This window comes from Fundulus heteroclitus, chromosome 2 (genome assembly GCF_011125445.2).
Source record: "Fundulus heteroclitus isolate FHET01 chromosome 2, MU-UCD_Fhet_4.1, whole genome shotgun sequence".
NCBI classification, from domain to species: Eukaryota; Metazoa; Chordata; class Actinopteri; order Cyprinodontiformes; family Fundulidae; genus Fundulus; species Fundulus heteroclitus.
The window spans coordinates 35,506,888-35,528,008 of NC_046362.1; the positions used below are offsets into that span (position 1 = coordinate 35,506,888).

Sequence of the window (21,121 nt, forward strand, 5' to 3'; positions counted from 1 at the left end):
CCCATTTATGTTGTTTTAGAACCAAACTCTGCTCTAAACTTCCCCATAACTTCCTCCTGGACCTGCTGGACTCCTTGGTCTTCATGATGCTGGTTTTTCATTGATGTTCTCTAGCACAGGGGTTACTAAAGCGGGGGTCGGGACCCCCCGGGGGTCACCAGACACCTTTTGGGGGTTGAGAGATGATTTGATGCTGATGTTTTAAAGAAGATTTAGCATTTCCTTATTTGTGAAACCGATATCAAAGTATCACTTTACAAGATGCTCCACGTTCCTCATGTTAATGAAGGGAGATTGTTTCACTTTTTTGTGAGAGTTCTTACAAAACATTTTCCTTTATTCTCGTAATTTTACAATTTTATTCTCATAATTTCCACCAAAATTAATATAAAAAAAATCCTTCTCGACGAAATGGGGTCGCAGGCTGAAAAGTTTGGAAACCCCTGCTACAGCAAACCTCTGAGGCCAGACAAAGAACAGCTGGATTTACAAACAACTGGACCCTATTTATTACTTAGGTGACTTCTGAAGACAAAACGGTGCCTTGGATTATATTCATACCAGAGTACAGGAGGCTGAATGAAGATATCTGCCACTTCTTTCAGATTTTATATGTAAAAAGATTTGAACGTTGTGTATCATCGTCCTTCCACTTTATAATTATGCAGAACTTTGTGTCAGGGGACTTTAATGGTCCAAGAAGACAGTTCTGGTCATTAAAGACATGTGGAGCTGTGAAATGTGGAGTTTTCCTGCCTCACATGATAAAAGCCTTCTCCTCATCATTGATGCAGTCAGTTACAGCCCTGCCTCCCGTCCTGTCTCTGTCCTCGCCTGTCTCCGTCTCGCTGCCAGTCTCCCATCACGGATCTCTCCGGGTCCAGATGGGCAGTTTGCAGGTTAACTGGAACAGCTGGAGCTGCATTATTAGCGTCCTGCTGTGAGCTCTTATTGGCTCTGCTCCTCTCCTCCTTCCTGTTTCTCCCTCCTCTGTCAGATCGTACACCGACTGGAAGAGATTTTTTTTTTGTTTTTGGTAAATTTCAATCAATCAGCTCCCTTTGGTCCTAATTCATTCTTATTGCTGAAATCCAGAAGGATGAGCATTTAAAACATAATGCTGAAAGTGAAAGTAACACCTTTCTCCAAAAAATATGCTCAAATGCATTTAATTATCTCTTTGACAGCAGTTTGCAAAGCTTTATTTGATATAATTTGTGTGCAGAAGAGGTGCATTTAGGGTGGAGCTTAAGCCGGGAGTCTCTCAGGCCCGCCTGTGCCTCGCGAGTTGTGTGTGTGTGTGTGTGTGTGTGTTAATGTTGTTGTGGAATGGAGATTGGCTTTTTAGTGGTATTTGGATGCCGAGATGCAGTGAGGATAAGCCTGCTAGCTCCCCCTGACGCCCCTCGGGAGAACAGATTAAAGAAACACACACACACAAACACACACACACACAGACAGTAAACAGCAGGCTAGGATTAGATAGAGGTAGGTAAACACACAAACTCATTTCTGCTGGATTCTATTTAACGAAAACAAATGCTCATAGGATTGTTAACACGTTTCTGCAGCTTCCTTGCATCTCAGAGACTGAGAGTTTGCTGCCTCTCCACACCGGCCAAACAGAAATGCTTTAGGCTCGTCCAGATGTGAAGCATCAGAGGCGCTGCCGCCTCACGTTGATGGATCAGCCCTCAAAATTCAGACCTCTCGTCCGCTTGCTGACCCAATGTAACCTTGATTTTATGATATATTTTTTAACCCTTTACTTTGAAAATAAGGTTTGTCTACAGGCACAACATTTTTAAAACCGATAAAAGAAAACTCTAAAATTAAAACCACATAGCTAAAAAAAACAAAACAAAGTTTGACAAAAAAAAATGACATTGTTACCTTGTTTTTTTTTCTTTAAATTGGGTATTTAATCAGTTTTAATTGGCAAGTTGCTTCATACAACTAGGAATTTGCCGTCAGTTTAATTTTGCTCTCAATGAAGACATTTTGAAACTCGGACTGTTCAGTACTCATCAGCCTGTCTTTGTGGCGGCTGGTTTTAGCAAACAGTGCTCTATAGCGCCACCTGAAGGCTAAAGTCTAAACAGTTTGTGTCCAGCGTCTGTGAGGTCTGCAGAGATGTTAGCGGCCCTTTTCCTGATTGTAGACCTCCACAGGTCCTGGATGAAGGAATTTACGTTGCTAAGTTTAAATAAATATAACAAATAGCTGCAGCTTAATTACTGAAATAATTAAATTCTAGCTCCCAGTAATATAGGTCGACTTCAGTTTGAGGTTGAACTGCTTTTATTAGGCAAACCTCACATTTCTGATTTTGCAATTTAATTACCACCTAATAATCTAATAAAAAATGAACCTAAATACCATGATGTGAGGATGAGAGTGCATCAGAGAGGAACCAGAACTCAGGACCATCTTAAAGGATTGTGGAACAATCCATCTCTGTGTACCACGACCTTCTGAAACGTTACAGGAGAAGACTAAGCATTGTCCTGTTGGGAAAGGAGCAATTCTGGCAACATTGATTTAGATAAAAAAACTGTTTTTTTATTGGATTTTCACTTAATAAACATTCTCAAATTAAAGTTTTTTTTTCTAAAAGCCTTTAGTTTAACAATACAATTAATTTAAATGCTGTGATAAATCTTGACCAGGTTGTGCCTATAAAGGCCTCCATCAGACTGAACCAGTGTGTTGGCTGTCACACAAACACCAATAAAACGATGACGTTCAGAAAGCCACACGCCCTCCCTCTAAGCTGGTTACTCTAAAGTAGTTTTCCTGAATAAATCCTGCCGCATCGCATCCGTAAGTGCAGCGGCGTCTTTAAACTTGAAATTTTGACACCGGCTCTTGAACCTGAAAAGCATTTAAGTCATTCAGAGGAAAGAAAAAGCCGTTTGGGGGTGGAGTGTGGGGGGGGGGCGTAACAACCGGATCGGAGCTTTGATTACAGCTACTGGAGTGATTAACGGTGGATATAGACGTGATTTTGGACCTGGATGATCATGAGTGTTCTGGCTCGCAGGTTTGACTTAGCCTCCGCCTGATTCTGCCTCTCAGCTCACACATCCTTTACTCTGAGTATTTTTTACTGTAAAATTCAACCTAAGATCTGAAGAAAGTGTTGACTCTGTTTTAAAAAAAAAAAAAAAAAAAAAGCATACGACTGATGTGCATCTGAGGGGTTTAGTTGTGTTTTACAAACTATAAGTGAACAGATGTTTAATGGTGTAAGAGGAGGATGACAGGTGCTTCCATTTTAAACTTTATCTCAGAGAGCAGTAAGCTTGTGTTTGTTTTGATGGTTTATTTACACACACTGATTAATCTTATTCCCTTCAGACCTCCTTCAGGCTTTCAATTAAGATTCTAAACACAAACATATATACAGTATATTCTCAACATTCATAGCTCGCATGCTTCAAACAGGCTAAAACCAAAGCATGTGGTTATTAGTTAAAGCAGAAAATTCAGATTCAGGTCCAGATCAGTGATACCGAGATGCAGAATGATGACGTTTGTAGCCTTTGAATATTAAAGTTTAACCCCTTGTTATTGTGCAGCTGTATTTTTGCTGCAGTGCAATGCTTCTCCAGACGACTCAGCATCCTGTCTGTTGTTTTTCTGCTTTTTGCCTGCAGAAATTAATAGATGCACTTTGGATTTACTGCAAAAGGGTTTTACATGAGGTACATAGGCCGTATTTATGTTTCGTATTACAGATGTACGTGAGCAATCTGGTTTGGAGCAACCTAATTATTTGCGTATTTCTTTTTTGCAAGTACGTGATGCCTCCATGCACTTTTTCTTTCTTTTACAAGAGGTCCTGCTGTGTTCTGAAACATACGAGCGCAGCTAAAATCTAATAAAACTGCAGTGAAAGTGTGAGACAATGATGTCAAATGAGTGTGCAGACGTGCACGTGTGTGTTTGTGAGCAGCTTTTTGGCTTCAACAAGACCGAGTGCTCCAGCTTCCTACTGTTATGTAATCTGACAGGGAAAATCCAAGCTGCTGCACACACACACACACACACACACACACACACACACACCAACACCGAGTCTCCTTCCAAGACTCTCGTGCACTATGTGCTACACAAATAAGCTCAATTTGTGCACAAACTGGTCATCGCCATATGTTGATCCTGTCTGCCAGTAAAATGTCTGCCTGACTGTGTGTTTGTGCATTTCATGTGTATGCCGATAGTTTTCACAAGGTGTGATGATGCGAAGCAGAGGAATGTGGGGAAGAACGATCTACCTCTTCAGTTTTATTTAGACGTCAGCCCTGCAGTGGCTGTTCACCTTCTTAAAACCATGAATGATTGATCAGAATTGTTGCATTTTTTTTACGACAGAAGAATTAACCCTAATTTTTTTTTGCCAGTACAAAATGTCAATAAGTAAACAATAATACAGAAAAAATGACAAACATCTGAAATGTCATTGATGACATTGACATTCTGTTCAAGTAGCTCAGTTGATGTTTCAGGTGTATATTTGTTTTATATTCATTTGACACAATTTCAGTTAATTGAATGTCATCAAATCACAATAAAACAGTATAATAAAATATTTTTTATCTAAAATGTTGTGTTTGTCTAAAACTACGAAAGATATGGAGATTTCCCATTTCATGTACTCAATTTGCGATTTTAAACTCAGCTCGTAGTCATCAATCAAACAGAGATTTAAAGACAGCTTTTCTTTTATATGACTTAACTTTAGGATTCTGTCAAAATTGGCTGAAAACCAGCAGTTTTAGAGGGAGTATTAGTTGGCCTATTACAATTCAATTCACTTTTATCTATATAGAGCCGACAATGCAGACGACAGTGGACAGTCGTCTGCATTGCTGATGGCTTTGCAGCAATCCCTCATACTGAGCATGCATGAAGCGACAGTGGAGAGGAAAACTCCCCTTTAACAGGGAGGAGAACCTCCAGCAGAACCAGAACCAGGCCGCAGAACTCAGAGTTCTCAGATTCATATCGGGCTCGAACATATAACGGTTCTCACATACGGTTCTTGCACAGACATGACTCCTGAAAGGCAGTCAGCATTTTTTTTTTTGTTTTTCTAAGCTTAAGTCGATCTACAGTCACACAGAAACCTTTTTGTCTCCCTTTTTTATTATATTTTATATTAAAAAACTACATCACCAGTTATAAAGATAAATATTATTTTGAATTGTACAGTTATTTGTGCCACACCCTAAAGTTTTCTTAACAATTCTAATTTAAATAAGGCATGAATAACTTTGGTCCTAGTATTTAACCCTGTGGGAAACCAAAAGTAATTTTCTGTAATTTTGTGTATAAAACTTTATATACTGGAATTTTCTATTTTAATAGTTTCTTAAGGAGTTAATTGCAGCATTTTATCCCAAACGTAGCTTTCCAGTGGATTTAAATTGGGTTGAAAAGATTCCTTGCTGGTTGTTGCCTTTATTATACCTTCAAAACCGCAGGCAGGGAGTTTAGCTGCCTGCCCATATAAATATACTGCGTTAATGCGAATCCCAGCTGTTTATAATGAATTTTCTTAATTTTGTTTAACTCATATTATGATAGATTTTCTCTAAAACTATGTCCATTTAATTTTTGTCAGCAAATAACGTCTTTTTAACAACTACTAATTATCTCTGTGCTGTGATTATTGTTAATGCTGCATTTTGTTTTTTCAATGAATCGGGTTCCAATGGTGAAACACCTCAAGTTAGATTCTTTGATTTTTTTATTTTATTTTTTTGAACACTGAAATAAAAATGAAACTTTGTCATTTAGGTTTTTTTTTATTTACATAAAAAGTAACCAAGCAGTTGTTGTCGCAGACCATTAAACCATTAAACCTACGTCTGTATGAAAGGAACATGCCTCCCATTTTGTTTGGACTGAGTCAAAAAAAAATCCAGACGGTGGAACTTGGACTGAAACAAATAAAGAAAATAACAATCATCTTGCAGAAAGAGAGAGAGAGCGATAGAAATAGAGAGGGGAGATGAGAGGAAGGAGGGAGAGTGTGTGTGGGTGTTGGATACTCGCGGGACCTCAGCACTGCAGCATTCTTTCTCTGTGTGTGTGTGAGGGTGAGTAAAGGTGGAGGCACTCCTGGGACCCCTTCAGCACTGCAGCAGGTTGTGTGTGTGAGACTGAGTGTATTCTCCAGCCCCCACAGTACCAATGGGTCAAGCTCACAACCTCCTGCATCAGAACCACCCCCCCCCCCCCAACCACGCACTCACACCAATCGCCCCCTGGTTGCTATGGTAACACACCTTGAGCAAGCCCCCCAGAGAGGAGCGCACTCCTCCTCCTCCTCCTCCTCCCTTCCACTGCTCTCTTCTTTGCTGCACTCTTTCTTCCTCACAGCGCCTCTTGCTGCTCTCTCCACGTCCGTCCCGTCCATCTTCCTCCTTCCTCATCCCATTCTTTCTCTGGCCGCTGCTTCTTCTTCTTCTTCTTCTTCTTCTGGCTTTGCATTGCGGGCCTTTAAAACAACACCACGATTATGTCATTTCCAAATTGTCGGTAAATCGTGTCAACAGTAATGCTTTTTTTTTTTCATCTTTGCCTGTTTAATGCAAAACAAAATGCGAGTCATGCAAATAAAGCCACTGCTCCCTGTGCACCATGCATGTGGATGCAAGGTAGACTATAACACAGGAAGAGAATAAAATCAAAAATCATTAGACAAGCTATTTATTATCTAAATATTACACCAACAAGGACACAAAAAAACAGCTTAGATTGTGAAGTACCGCAGCACTTGGTTTGAATCAAAGACTTATTTGTGTCAGTAGGTAAGTTTATATCAGAGTTGACAACAATCACATGCGGGGTTCCACAGGGTTCCATTTTGGGGCCCCTGCTGTTTAATATGTACATGTATCCAACTGGGTGAGTTGCTATAACTACGCAGACAACACACAGCTCTCCATTACAGTGTCACCAGGTGACCATGAACTTAATGAAGCGTTTAGTAGATGCATACGAAACCTTTATGTGTAGATGTTCCACCTTTTTTTTTACTTAGCCTTTATTTAAACAGGTAAGTTATTAAAAACAAATTATTATTTACAATAACGATCTACAATAACAACCACCAGCAAATCTAAGTAAAAATTTGTATTTTTGAGAATAGCCTCTTAGCTTCAATAAGAATAAGTGTTGTTTTTACCCTGTTGTACAACTTCACTGTTGTTTACAAAAAATCAGTTATACATGAAGTCTGAAACACAAACGTTGAGCCTGGTTCTGGTTCTGCTGGAGGTTCTCCTCCCTGTTAAAGGGGAGTTTTCCTCTCCACTGTCGCTTCATGCACGCTCAGTATGAGGGATTGCTGCAAAGCCATCAACAATGCAGACGACTGTCCACTGTGGCTCTACGCTCTTTCAGGAGGAGTGAATGCTGCTTGGAGAGACTTGATGCAACCTGCTGGGTTTCCTTAGAGAGGAAACTTTCTGACCAATCTGGAGGATTTGATTGAATTTGACTTTGGAAAGAGCCTTGAGATGACATGTGCTGTGAACGGGCACTATATAAATAAAATTGAATTGAACTCAATTGAAAATAGATTTGAAACTCTGATGGCTGAGCTACAGTTGCTGTAAAAAGAAACACATCTACCGTACGGCAAATAACAATGAGGGGCGCTACTGATGACTGAATGTCTTTGACATATCTATAAATACACTTTAAACATGACATGAAATTTTAGTGGAATTTTAAAACCAAGAAACTAGCCCATGTTGTACTAAACTACGACCGTGGCTTAGCATAGACCTGAGGACGTACTGCATCCTCTCCCCTTCACACTGGGATGTTGGACCGGTGTGAAATAAAAGCAGACGTTTATATTGCAACCTTTGTTCATTTAAAGAACAGGAGATGTTTCCATTGCCAATTAGGCTGAGTAATAATTAAAATGTAATTTTCATTCTCGCTTTCCAGATTTGTTTCAAAAGATTATTAAACTGGCTAAATGATGGTCAAATCTCTCACTTTTCAGTTAAGCATACCTTCAGAATGGTATTCATTATGAAATATCAGTAATGTGATTGACTACCACCTGCTTTTTGCGTAAAAATACAGGAGTTTTGTAAAATCGTTAAATATTTCCGAGTGACTTTGAATAGTATTTTGCTTTCCTGTTTCACGACACAAAGGACCGAACACAGACACAGTCTGATATGGATTTTAGGGATGGAGGGGGTTGACAGGAGCAGAGAAGGGCAGTAATGGAGGGCAGACACCCAAGGGACCCCCAGCAGCTCGTTTAGAGCAACGGCGGGAAGGTGGGTGTTTGCATGCATGTTGAGGTGTTTAAGAGGGAAGCACCTTAGGGATCCGTCCCCAGCACAAACCAAGGAGCTCATTTGTGTTGTGCTGCATGTTGCAGGGGTCTGTGATGAGGCCAGCGTAAATGGGATGATGCCACCTGGTCCTTCTCCTCTGGTCAATTAGCAGAGAGAAAAAGCCGGTTAATGAGAGAGAATGAGGCCGAGCAACAGCATGAGCAATGAGGATGTGTGTTTGGGTGAAATATTTCAGGTTGCGGACTTGTAATTGTGAGGCTGCCTACAGTATGGGCCTCATTTTCCTCCATCCATATCTATATGTTGCATTTTCTCATTTTATTCATTTATTTATTTTTCTGTTTTCTAATTTTGCTGCCTCCAGGAAAATCTCTTCAGTTATTCTGCAGATGTGCACACAACCATTACCTCTGTCTATGAGCGGTTTCCTCGCTCTATTATTTAGGCAGGTCATCCAGGCGGCCGGGTCCTAATGATGATTTTAAAATGTTCCCCAACGTCACTGGCTCAATTTGAGAAACCTCGTCTGCACTGTTATGTCAGAAAAAGGTGATTAAAACATTATTATTTAGTCTTGTACTAAACAAAAGTTGTGACTCCTACTTCCTAAATAACCTTTATAAAATATTTTAACATTTTGAAGTGACCGTTGTTACTAGCTGTTGTTAAAAAAACATCTCTCCACTTGCTGATCGCGCCTTCCCAGCGTCTACACTTGAGCAAAATCTGATCCAGCCTCACTTTGAATAGTTTATTCCTAACTACATCTATGAGAAGCAAAGCAGTTTCAAACTATTGTGTTTTTGTGACTTCTTGGTACTGATACGACTCTCCCAAATGTTAGGAGTTAGGGTTAGATATAGGGATGGGTACCTTTCACATTTTAACCGATACAGTACCGATACCCGGTACCTGGTCTAAATCTAAAAATGTTTTTACTTGGCATTTATCTCTCAATATAAAAGCTTCTTTGGTACTACAAATAAACCTTTTTAAATAATTTATGAATTTTACCAAAACAAAACAGTTATCAGAGGCACGGACTGAACGAGGTACAGGACTGAAAGAAAAAAAAAAATTTCAAAAACATATTTTATCCCGCTTTGGGATACATTTTCAATGAGGAAACGGAGAGGCTCTCCTCTCTGCGTTGACTACAGGCGAGTTTCAGGACGAGGCTTCTAGCCGCGCTCCCTCTGGGAGACAGTGGTTGGAGAAGTGTAATGATTCGCTTAGATTGAGGTTAATTTTTAATTTTTCTTTATAAAATAAAGATTAATAATCTTCCAGTCTGGTGATATGTTAGTCATCATGTTGGTATGTTCTTCTCTAACTTGGTGAGTTAACCTGCAGAGGAATATTGTAACGGCCACTTGAGCGTTGGTAAGAACTCATTGGTTAGTTCAAAGTGAGCAGTTTCCAATTTTAAGACTAAAACACAAATTTTACAAAGCTAAACTTTGATAAAAAAGAAAATCTAACCTTCCCAAGGGATGCTGGCACTTAAAGCCATCTAGGTTTGTTGTGTTTTGGTTAGAAGTTCTTCATAAATACAAAGTTTGTAAAACAAATACAAATTTAGGTCCGTCCTTCGTTATATCCGAAAGGCATCTTGTTTTCAAGCCAACCGTTATATCAGCGAGCAAACCTGACGATAAAAGTAGCCATTACATGTAGCAGTTTTGGTTGAGAGCTTTGATTCAAGCTGAGAAACTTACATTTTTTTTGTATAAATAATAATATATACTAAACATCGAGAAATATACCAACTTTTGCCCAGTCTTAGTCTAGAAGTCGAGTTATGTTAAAAGTGCTTTTTGTTAAGTTTTTTGAAAAGAGATGCTAAAGGGGTTTGCACAAATTCTTACTGCAAAGGATGCCGTCTCTTGGATAAAAAACAGCGTCATGGGTTCGTAGATTAAAGTGATCGTAAGGCCAAAGAATTATTGTCGCGATTCGTTTGAGTTAAAATTTAGAAAAAGTTGCATTTCAGGGGGTTTGTGACAAACTGTTAGTCCTAACCTTCACCCTGCCTCTTTGCTTGTGTCCTCCCCTGTGTTCTCTGTCCCAGCGAAGGCCTCCCAGCGATCTGTGTGTCTGTGTGTGTGTGTGTGTGTGTGTGTGTGTGTGTGTGTGTGTTCTTGTGCTGTGGGATCAAATGCTCTCTGTGAGACAAAGCATAGCGGCAGGACGCTCTGCCACTCTGTCATCTCACTATGGGTCGCACACGGACCGGGCGGCACACAGAGACAGCCGTCCCCACACACACACTGATCAAAACAATGTATTTGTCAGAAAAGAGGAGTCTTTCATGGGACACACACACACACAGAGGCGTTCGAGGCCTCTCTCCATGCCCTTGTTCCGGACAGCCCAATTATCTCTCTGCACCTCACTGTTCTCTCCTCTGTTCTCTCTAAGGCTTTCCCGTTTATTCTGGTTTGGATTTTTTTTTTTTCCTTTTGTAGACATTTTTTCCTCTCACACTAATTGATTGACCATAAATGAACTCCTAAAGTTTCCTTTTTCCAGCTGATGCCATATAACATGTTCCAGAGTATGTGAATTTACAATGAAAACTACCATTACAATGAAGATGCAAACTTTGGTTTCTTTTGCTTAAGAAATACACACTTATAAAACAATCCTGTCAAAATATATCAGTGGAAATCAAATGGCTCGTATTTTAATAAATCATAAACAATGTTTCTAGATATTTGGGATTGCCGTTTTCTGTTCTGACAACTCTGTCCTAAACGGGTTAAAAAAGTTAATAAAAAGACCAAAAAATTAGCATATGCAATGCAAAATTTTACTTTAATCTACACTAATAACCCAATGTTTGACCCATTCCATGCATGATAAGGCAAGCTGGCCCAAAACTGCTCCAGCTGGTCCTACAGATCAGACAAATCTGCGCCGACCAGGGCTTAATTGGATACTGTCTAAGGAAGTTAAGACTTCCAGACACAGGGTGTTATTAATGACTTATCACTCAGCAGTCAAGGTCTCCAAATCACTGCCAGAGATGAACTACAGTTAGATCATATGATTCCCCACAATGATGATTCCAGCAATATTACTGGTATGTCTCTCCAGAACATTGGCAGAATGTGTCCTGTAATCATGGCATTGACACATGCACATAAAATACTTATACACAACCCAAATGGATAGTTGGTAAGAAAGTTAATCATCCGTGCACATCCCCAAGTTACGGTTCTGTCTCTGCTCTGGTGTTATTAGCAGCCACAAAACTGAACAGTGAAACCATAATTGTTGATGTTGTGGTGTTGGATGGTACCCGACTGCAGCACCAGTGTCTAGACACAAGGCACAATTCTTTTTAGGCTATTTTAATGTTGGTTTGTTGGTATGTGGCCTCATATTCCGTTTGGTTTCAACACCAGGCCTCTGACATCTGTATGTCTCACATGTCTGTCTGTTGCATGACAAGACCACCTGATCCCAGACAAAGCCTAAAATTTGGCCCCATCAACCTCCATGAAGTGCTGGTAATCCTGTCTTGTGCAGCTACAGGGTATTTTTTGTATTTCCTGCCCTTTGTAGGACGACTGTGGCTCAGAGGGAAGAGTAGTTGTGCTAGGGTGTGCATTAGTTAGTGCATGTGGCTCCAGTGTAAAGAACCCTGACTGGTCAGTATGACTACTATATATATATATATATATATATATATATATATATATATATATATATATATATATATATATACAGTCTCTTTACCTTTTGCTCATTGTCCCTAATGAATGTTTCCTCTAGTTCTTGTCATGCTAGCTTCCTTTAGATGGTATGAAAGCCATCACCAGTCTGAAATGGGCTGCACGGTGGAACATTTGTGCATTTTAGCCACTGGACTGCTGACCTGTTGAGGGTATGCCCCACCCCTTGCCCTATGAGATAAGCTCTTGCAACCCACCCCTGATTTCGCAAGGGTAGGCAGGTAAAGACCTTTTATGGATTGATTGCCTGAAGTTTTACCATATTAAACCCATTCAGCTAATTGCCTCTTTGTGTTTAACTGATTGTTGAGGAATCTATAGCACATTGAGTGTCTGAGTAAAAAAAAAATAATAATAACGACCTCCCCTGGTTTTTTGGCATTATTATTTTCAGAGTTTTAGATTTGTTTTTAAACTGCAGCTTAAAAACTTTCTGTAACTCAGTTCAGATGTCTCTTTCTAAGATCTCAGGAAAAAAGTGACCTGTGGATAACAAGCAGGTCATTGTGTGCACGTAGAGGTAGCTGATGTTTGACCACCTTATCGGATCCTGGCAGCGTGGGAGAGTTGGAGGCAACTTCTGAGGGCCGCTTTACCCCCACAGAGGGCTCTGGCTTAAAGACGCCTTCCACACAGCCCTGTGTCTAATAAACACACACAAACGATGACATCAATGATGCCAAGGCACTTCTTGCCGTTTCAGCTTCTGCCTCCTTACTTAAAAGAAAATGATAACAAATGTATCGGTACACTTAAACTTTTTGTTTCTCAGACAGGAAATCTGAAACAATTGAATATGCTGCTGCTGCTGTTACACCCTGCCTCCTCACTTTCTCTCTCCACCTCCCTCCCTCTCTGCATGTGTCGCTCCATGTGACTCTCTCCTGCTGGTTCAATCTCCTGGTAAATGATAATGAACCTCTATCTGTCTCAGTGTGCCTCGGACACGCTGGCGCCCCTCACAACCTCCCAGTCTTTGAGGTTTCTGTGTGTCAGTGTGCGTGAAAAGGGGGCTTGTTTGGGGATCGGGACCATGGAGAACACCATCCACCCATACCCACAGACACACACACACACAACCACACAGCTATTGAGACAGGATTAGGGCACCCTTGTGATGGCCTTTGAGGCAAGAAGAGATAAAAATCTTGGTGTGCGTGTGTGTATTAGTCAGTATGGGTGTCATGGATGCATGATTGAAGACGTTATTAACCCTGCGAGCCCCTGCAGCGCAAGTTTTGCAGAATGTGTGTGTGTGTGTTAGCACTTACGGGACATGAGATAAGTGTTAAAATGAGGGTTTGTGTATATGTGTTTGTGTGCACAGCTCCACGGGGGTCACAGATTGGCCTGCAGACGACACCATCTGATGTCTCCTGGCAGTTCAGTCCTGTGGTGTGTGTGTGTGTGTGTGTGTGTGTGTGTGTGTGTGTGTGTGTGTGTGTGTTGCCCCGTGCTGTGTGTGTGGGCGACTGCGGTATCGGACCTGTTTGGTACGCTGGTGATAAGGACAACAGGCAGGGGACTCGATCACCAAGGGGTGCACGTGTGTGTTTGTGTTTACGACGCCCACCATCATCTGGCCTTTCACCGTGGGGGCAGTGATGTCACTCACACCATCCTAAAATAGACACAAACAGAAAAAAACAACAACTATGGATATATGTACTGCATGCTGTGTAGTACGTGGTCATATTAAAGGATGATTTCTGCTGTTTTAGCTTAAAGTTTATTGCAAAAGTGTTAATACATTCCTCTTTTTTAATTCAGTTTAATTGATTGTGCTTCCATGTAGCAAATCAATAGATCTCCATATTTTTTGAAGGTGTTTTTTCGGGCTTTGGCTGCATTTAGACCTACTACCAGTACAGAACCAGACAGTTTTCATTTGAATACTGTTTGTTTAGCCACTTAACTCTATTAATCATTAAAGAAAAAAAAACAGGCTCCTAAATGTAATTGATAAAACATTGTTGTCTACACAGGACACCTTCACAAAGAGTAGTTTTTTAAATTGGATATTTTGTCTCTTTGTTACCACACAATGACACAATTTGCTCCCATTTCTTCAGTTAAATATATTTAAAAAAAACATTCTGAAACAAGGAAAGTACGGTTGTGATAACAAGACAATCTCTTAAGAGCTTTTAACTAAAACCCTGGCATTTACCTTTATGTTTCACTTTTACACAAGCAGTATGAAGGAGATCAGGAATGTTGCTCATCTAATTTAGCTTCACCTACCTACCTTATATTAACCCACTTTTTTATCTTACATTAGCTCATCTAGCTGTATATTTATAAGGGTTACCATAGCCTGACTGACTTAGTTTAGCCTATCTAAAAATACTTTTTCATGCCTTAGATTGCCTGAATTTATCTTGCCTTATCATATCTCGCTCTACTTTATTTTATTTTAGCTTGACTTAATTTAGTCCATCTAACCAAAGTGGTGCCTAAATATAAAATATAAAATAAAGTTATCTTACATTACCTTGGTGTAGCCATCGTGGCTTAGATTAACCCACTTTAACATACAGTAGTTTAGCCTAACTTTAACTGAGATTAATTTAGCATATCTAACTGTCATGATCTTGGCACTAGTGCTGGTCTGATTCACCATTTGACACACCTGTGCACAGCTTACTTTAGCTTTGATGTCATATCCTGAATAAGCTTATTTGACTCATTCAACATAGTTTAACTTGTTTTTATTCATTCCCAACTAAATTTACTTTAGCTTACCTAAAATGTATTTCACACATCTAATCTTACTTCAGCCTACCTTAGCTTTCTTTATCTTGCCATACAACAGTTTATCAAACCTAACTATTATCTTAGCCTACCTTACATTAACTTAACTTAGCTTAATTTAGCCTATTTTACATTGGTTTACATGACTTCTTTTAGGTTTACTTAACATTAGCTTGGCTTACCTTACTAGCTTTATCTTTATTATTAATTAATTTTGTCAATTTAAATTGACCTAATCCTACATTGACATTAGTTTAACCTAATTTACATGATTTTAGTTTGGTATAATTTAGCCCTTTTAAACTTAATGTAGCTTACATTAGCTTAGGTTACCTTAAGCTTGGTCAACCTGACCTCATATTAGTTACTTTATTAACTTTAATTTGGCTTAGTTTAGCCTATGTAAATTGTCTTTAGCTTTATTTTACCTTACTTACATTGACTGAAGCTTAGCTTATTTTAAATTAGAGTAGCATACCTTTTCTTAACCTATTAAATCTACTTTAATGTTTGTTAGTTTAGCTTAGTCTTAATCAGCTTAGTTTACTTTAATTTATCATACTATAGTTTGATTTAGCCTACCTTAGTTTATCTTAGCATTTTTAACTGGCCTTCTGTTGGGTGTAGTTTAGAAAATGTACTCTGTAAATTTAAAAAGTAGTATTACATGTTAACCACTAACCAATATGTGGAAGATGCTAAAGTGGAGTAAATCTGAGTGTTTTGTTTTTAGATTTCTTAATCTAAAACAACTAAACAACAACAAAACAATGTGAATATAAAACTTTTGTACCCCATGTTTGTATTTATAGTTTTACTTGATCTTTACAAGACTTAGAGACGCTATCATCTAGTGAATTTTTGCCAGGATGACATCCGCTTTAATCTTTTCAATATGAAACTATGTAATATGCAATATATGTTTGTTGTTGTACAGAAAATGTCACATGAATCCTGATCATTTGTGTCAGAAATTCTCCTATAAAGGAGAATATGTAGAAACGCTGTTGAGCAAAAAATAATGACACCTAATATAAAATAAATATAAATAATTTAAAAATAACAGCATAACCATCTTTCAATACGAGATAAAGACAATGAATCTTTTATCCTTTCTGTGTTTGTAGTAAAATTGTCTAAGAAGCAGCATTTGATGCACATTTTGTGTTTGTATGTTTTTGTTTACAGCAGACATCTGTCCTAGATGTTGGGTTAATATCTTGAAATGATGTCACAAATTCTGGTTCTCATGTTGCCTAATCTAACCTACGCATGCTTGTCTGTCTCCTATTTGCAGAGGAGGGCATCAATCACGAGTGCAAGCTGTGTAACCAGATGTTTGACTCACCTGCCAAGCTGCTGTGCCACCTGATAGAGCACAGCTTTGAAGGCATGGGTGGTACCTTCAAGTGTCCCGTCTGTTTTACAGGTGAGACGCACGGCAACATGTTCAAGGACGCATCAAACATACAATAAACAGAAAGATGAATCCTGAACACAGCGTCACGAGAATTCATAAATGCATCTAAACAGGAAATTTTGTGCATTTAAGATGACCAGTTGAGTCTTTCAGAATCCCTTTCTGTTTTTGTGGTGCCAAAGTCAGAGTTTTCAAAGGCTTTTACTGATAAAAACCTGAAGAGAGTGGCAGCCAGTTGCAAATATCAAAAGTCCTGAAACAAGCGATCCAACAACGTGATTTCAAACGCTTCCATCGCTGTCGTGTCCCGTGTGTTGGGTCTTCACTGCGGTGGCGATGAAAGCCATCAGTCGCTGTTGGTTGTTTCCCTCCGTGTGCCGAGCCCTTTAGAGTCGATCCAATTTGAAAATCACAAAACCTAGGCTGGAGTATTCCCATGTTCACGGATCACAAACTGTCTTAATATGTTGAATGTAGAATAATATTGTCCATGTCAGACCAGTCTAAATGCAGCGATGTTTTTGCATTCAACTCCATTTAAGGTGGTCTACAAGAAACTTTATAGAACATTAGAAAAATCAAACTTTCCATTTTTTTGTGTCATGACACACATAAAGGTTTCACAGATAACTAATGGAACTTTTATTAAATTGTAAACTTAATTTCTGCATGTGTCTTTAAAGATGTTTCAATTGGAACCTCAGTTGTTGCTTTTGTAAATTATAAATATGACTATCACTTCCAGTACGGTCCCTAATGCAACTGTAAACCCTTTGATTAAATAAACCCTGGCCTTGACCCTTCAGTTTGTTCAAACTTTAGAGTTATCTCTAAATTCCCATTGTTTTTACAGATATTGAAGAAAACCGTCTTTACCCAATTGAAAGCGTTTTCTGGCTTTAATGGCGTCTGATTTTAAACATTTACATCACACTGAAAATGCACTGTTGAGGATTAATAAAGACTTCCTTTTAGCCGATGACTCGGGAAGCTCTGTGATTCTTGTACCTTTAGATCTTATGGCAGTGTTTGACACTCTGGGCCACACTGTTCTTATCTCTCATTTGGAGCACTGGGTTGGGATTAAAGGTGCAGTACTGGATTTGCTTTGATCCCATTTGATACTGTAGGGATGAGCACATCTCACCTATTCTGTCCTCCCTTCCTTGACTTCATGTGCATCACAGAATTAGGTTAAAATCTTAATGTTGGCTTATAAATGCCTAAATGGTCTTGCTCTTCCTCTGGTTTAATCCAGCATTATCTTCCTTCGCGAGTCCTTGGATCAACCAACCCGCTGCTTTTAGTCGTCCCAAAAGCTAGGAAGAAATTTAAAGTTAATCATGTATTTTTTCTGTTGTGAACCCAAACTTTGGAACATGTTTCCTTTCAATATTAGAAAGGCATCATTGCTTCTTGCTTTTACGTCATTTAAAAAACAAAAATCAACAGTGATTGGCCCAATATGAGCTGACACACTCTTTTTAATGCCTCTATTATATTTATGAGTTTGTTGTAATATATGTATATATGTATATCTTATTTTTGTGAAGCACTTTGGGTAAATTTGCTGCTTTTTAAATGTACTTTATAAATTAGTAAAAAAATTTTAAAAGCAGCAGCACCTAAGTTTTGACACAAGTATTAGCTTAATTTGAGATATATTCAATTATTTTTGAGGTTAATACACATCACTTGGTGTGTAGCTATGCTCCGGTGGGGCTGCCCTTCTCAAAAACTCGCATATGTAACATGAAAGGGTTGGATCCGTCAGATATGAACCTAACAGACATATTTTTGGTTCTCTGATGTAGGATTTAATCTAGAAGGGTGAATGTGGCATTGTCTTTACTAGTAAAGACTTCTCAATCTGCTGGTCCATAGTGGTCTGCTATCAGATTCCAAAATACTGATGGAGACTGTTTAATTTGCTACAGTGCAGTGCTGCTAGTGGCCATCAGGGGCGCTAAACCTGGAACTTACAGTTCTAGCGCCCCTAGTAGCTAAAAGCTACACGGTGCTGCTTTAATTCAGCACTAATTGAAGGTTATAAAAACAGTGATTTTTACTTTTCTCTAAATCCACAAAGTAAATGTTAAATTTAACTTTTTTTTTTTGAAACTCTGGTTTAGTTCAACACCCTCTGTGATATCTGCGTTAGCAAACATGAAACGTCTTTAATCCACAGGAGAGAGTGAATAAATGATCAAATTAGGTGTTCACATTCAGCACTTTTCTTCACTCTGTTACCCCCCCCCCCCCCCCCCCCCCCCCTTTGCTGTTGTCTTGCCCCCCCATCTCCTCCTCCCCAGGTGTTGCAACACTTTAAACTTCAACTGTATTCCTTGGTGGCTCATGAATTAGTAAGATGGGCTTGGCTCCTGTGGGGAGCTTAATAATTCAGCTGTCTCGAAGTGAAAAGCAAAAGTTTACTAAAACAAAGGGGGTGTATATAAAACAACACTGGAGCTGAAGCTAAAGAAACAGAAACAAAGACAGGAGATGATTAATTGATAAATATCGCATGTTCTGCTGACAGAGGTTCTTCCTGGTTTCTCTTAATTTGGTCCAGAACGCTGCTTCCTCATCAGTCCTCATTACCCTCTCTGTTTCAGATAATTAATGTTTAACCGAGAGTCCCAGCCCTGTTTCACCTGCTGAGTTAGTTTCTGCAGAGCTTAAAATCAACTTCTTGATATTTCTGTCCTATAATATGAAGATTTAAACGTTGAAACAAAGTTGCCCTGTCAGACAGATAGAGTCATGGACTTTAACGCCCCTGTTTGCAAAGACTCCATCACATTAACGCTTTTGCTCCATTTCTCCTTGCAGTGTTTGTGCAGGCCAACAAGCTCCAGCAGCATATTTTCGCCGTGCACGGCCAGGAGGACAAGATCTACGACTGCTCCCAGTGTCCGCAGAAGTTCTTCTTCCAGACAGAGCTACAGGTAGGATCTGTCATCATGTCTTCGCTGTCTGCATGTCGGTGAGGGTCAATGTGTGCATTAACAGCACCGAGTGACCAAGGACACTCCATGTATGAGAAATGTTATCCAGCTCAAACTCCATGCCTCTGCTGTAATTATTCCACCTTTTCTTCCCATTTTTCCATCCCTCTCTCTCCGTCTCTCCTCGTGTGGTCTTGGTAGGGTTCTGGCAGCTTCAGCTCATTTTGATTCAGACCCATAAGTGGATATAAGTCACACTAGAGTAGGTCCTTAGCCAGCTGCAGTCGACTCGCCGATGATCTAAACCTTCCTCTCATCCCCTCTGGCCGCAGACTTTTTGGTCTTGAGGTCAAACATGGGGGACCTGACAGGTGAAGGTCGTACAGTCGCTTGTGTAAAAGCTTGATTGCTTGCTGATGGTGTGGATTTACAGTTAAAGACAGCGGCAGAAAGGTGATGACAGCTTCTGAGGAGCAATTAGGCAGCTTAGACCAAAACAATTCAGTAAGAAAGTAAACTTTTCTTTAAATAACCATTCCCAAAGGTAAAGAGAATAAGAAAAATAGGTTATCAAACATTAATATGAAATACAATTGTTTGCACTCTTTTTAATCAGGGTTTTTTTAAAGCTCAGATTATTCTACAAAAAAAACTCTTTTTGTTGCCATCAACAAGCTTCTAGTATAATCCTGAATTGAGTTCTTGAACACTGGTCAAACTGCAACACTGCATGTTTGGGTCATTAAATTGTTTGGATTCCTGGCACAAATCAGATTATTTTATGTTTGGGGAGACCGTTCCGGAGCCGATATATTGAGTTAATGTTCACTTGTTATAACTATTGCTGAGACTCATGCTGGTTAGTTTTCTGTTGTAACAAAGCAGCATTGCTGCATTCATCCTCACTTGAGCCGTTCAGTCCATTTAAAACCAACTCTTGTTGGTTCCCCCCATGGCCCAGTTGTGTAGATGTGAACATAGCAAACGCACCAGAATACAGACCAGAACCCGGTTGTTGTGGTCCGCACTCTGGTGCCAAAAGAACCCAAGAGTGGTTTGTCCATGTTGTGAACGAGATCTGACTCAGCTGCTTGGTGAACACTGCTTACTTGATCCAAATGTCTTCCAGTGGCCAGTTTGCATTGCATTATGGGATACTTTAGAGTAAACAAGCCAGTAAGCAATCTTTATCTTAAAGCATAAATTTAACTTAACTTCTCGGATAATTTTAGCTGAAAGATTCCCCAGAAACTCATTAATGATGTAATTAAACTCTCCAGGTTTTCTTCTAGCTCAGAGCGCAGCGTCATCTTCCTGTATTTACGTCTGATTGTCCTGCCCCGGACGCATCCGACCAATAGACAGACTGAGTGTCTCGTTATATTGATTTGCTTTGACGTTTTTTTCTGTGAAAAGAAACCGAACCACCGGAAAAGGCTACAAGTTAACAAACCCATCACCTGATTCGGACCAAAGTAAACGAACTATGGGTGGAAAATCGCCCTTAGTCGTCTTTGTCTATAAGATAAGATAGGCTTTATTGATCTCACAATGGAGAAATTCACTTGCCACATCGGCTCATACAAGAAGGTGCAGGGTAGGAAAGGTGCATTCAGTTATATACAGTGAATCTTCATATATACAATGGATCAAAAGATACAAAAGAAATATTTATATATAGACATATATGCATACTTATATATATACATATACCTGTACGCTTACATATACGTACCTACACGTATATATGTAAACACTGCATGGAAATGTGGTTCAGGTCCCACTTTTTGGTGATTAAGTGACCCACATATGATTTGTTTCTGGCCGTCTCAACAGAACAGCTACGATTGTATTTGTGGGTTATGTTTGCAGGGAGCTATAGCCACAGAAAGTGGTGAAAGGGGGAATAATTATCAAAAGCTG

General features: G+C 39.4%; 1 protein-coding gene across 1 annotated transcript in view; it reads left to right on the forward strand.

The window, feature by feature from the left end:
* Positions 1-19,198, forward strand: part of LOC118557127 (zinc finger protein 423-like) — a gene marked incomplete at its 3' end in the record, with an annotated part of 79,834 nt that extends 60,636 nt beyond the window's left edge. The window contains 2 exon segments of the mRNA XM_036126388.1: positions 16,128-16,259; positions 19,083-19,198. Coding sequence (XP_035982281.1) covers positions 16,128-16,259; positions 19,083-19,198 — 248 coding nt within the window.
* Between the last annotated feature and the right edge of the window lie 1,923 nt (positions 19,199-21,121).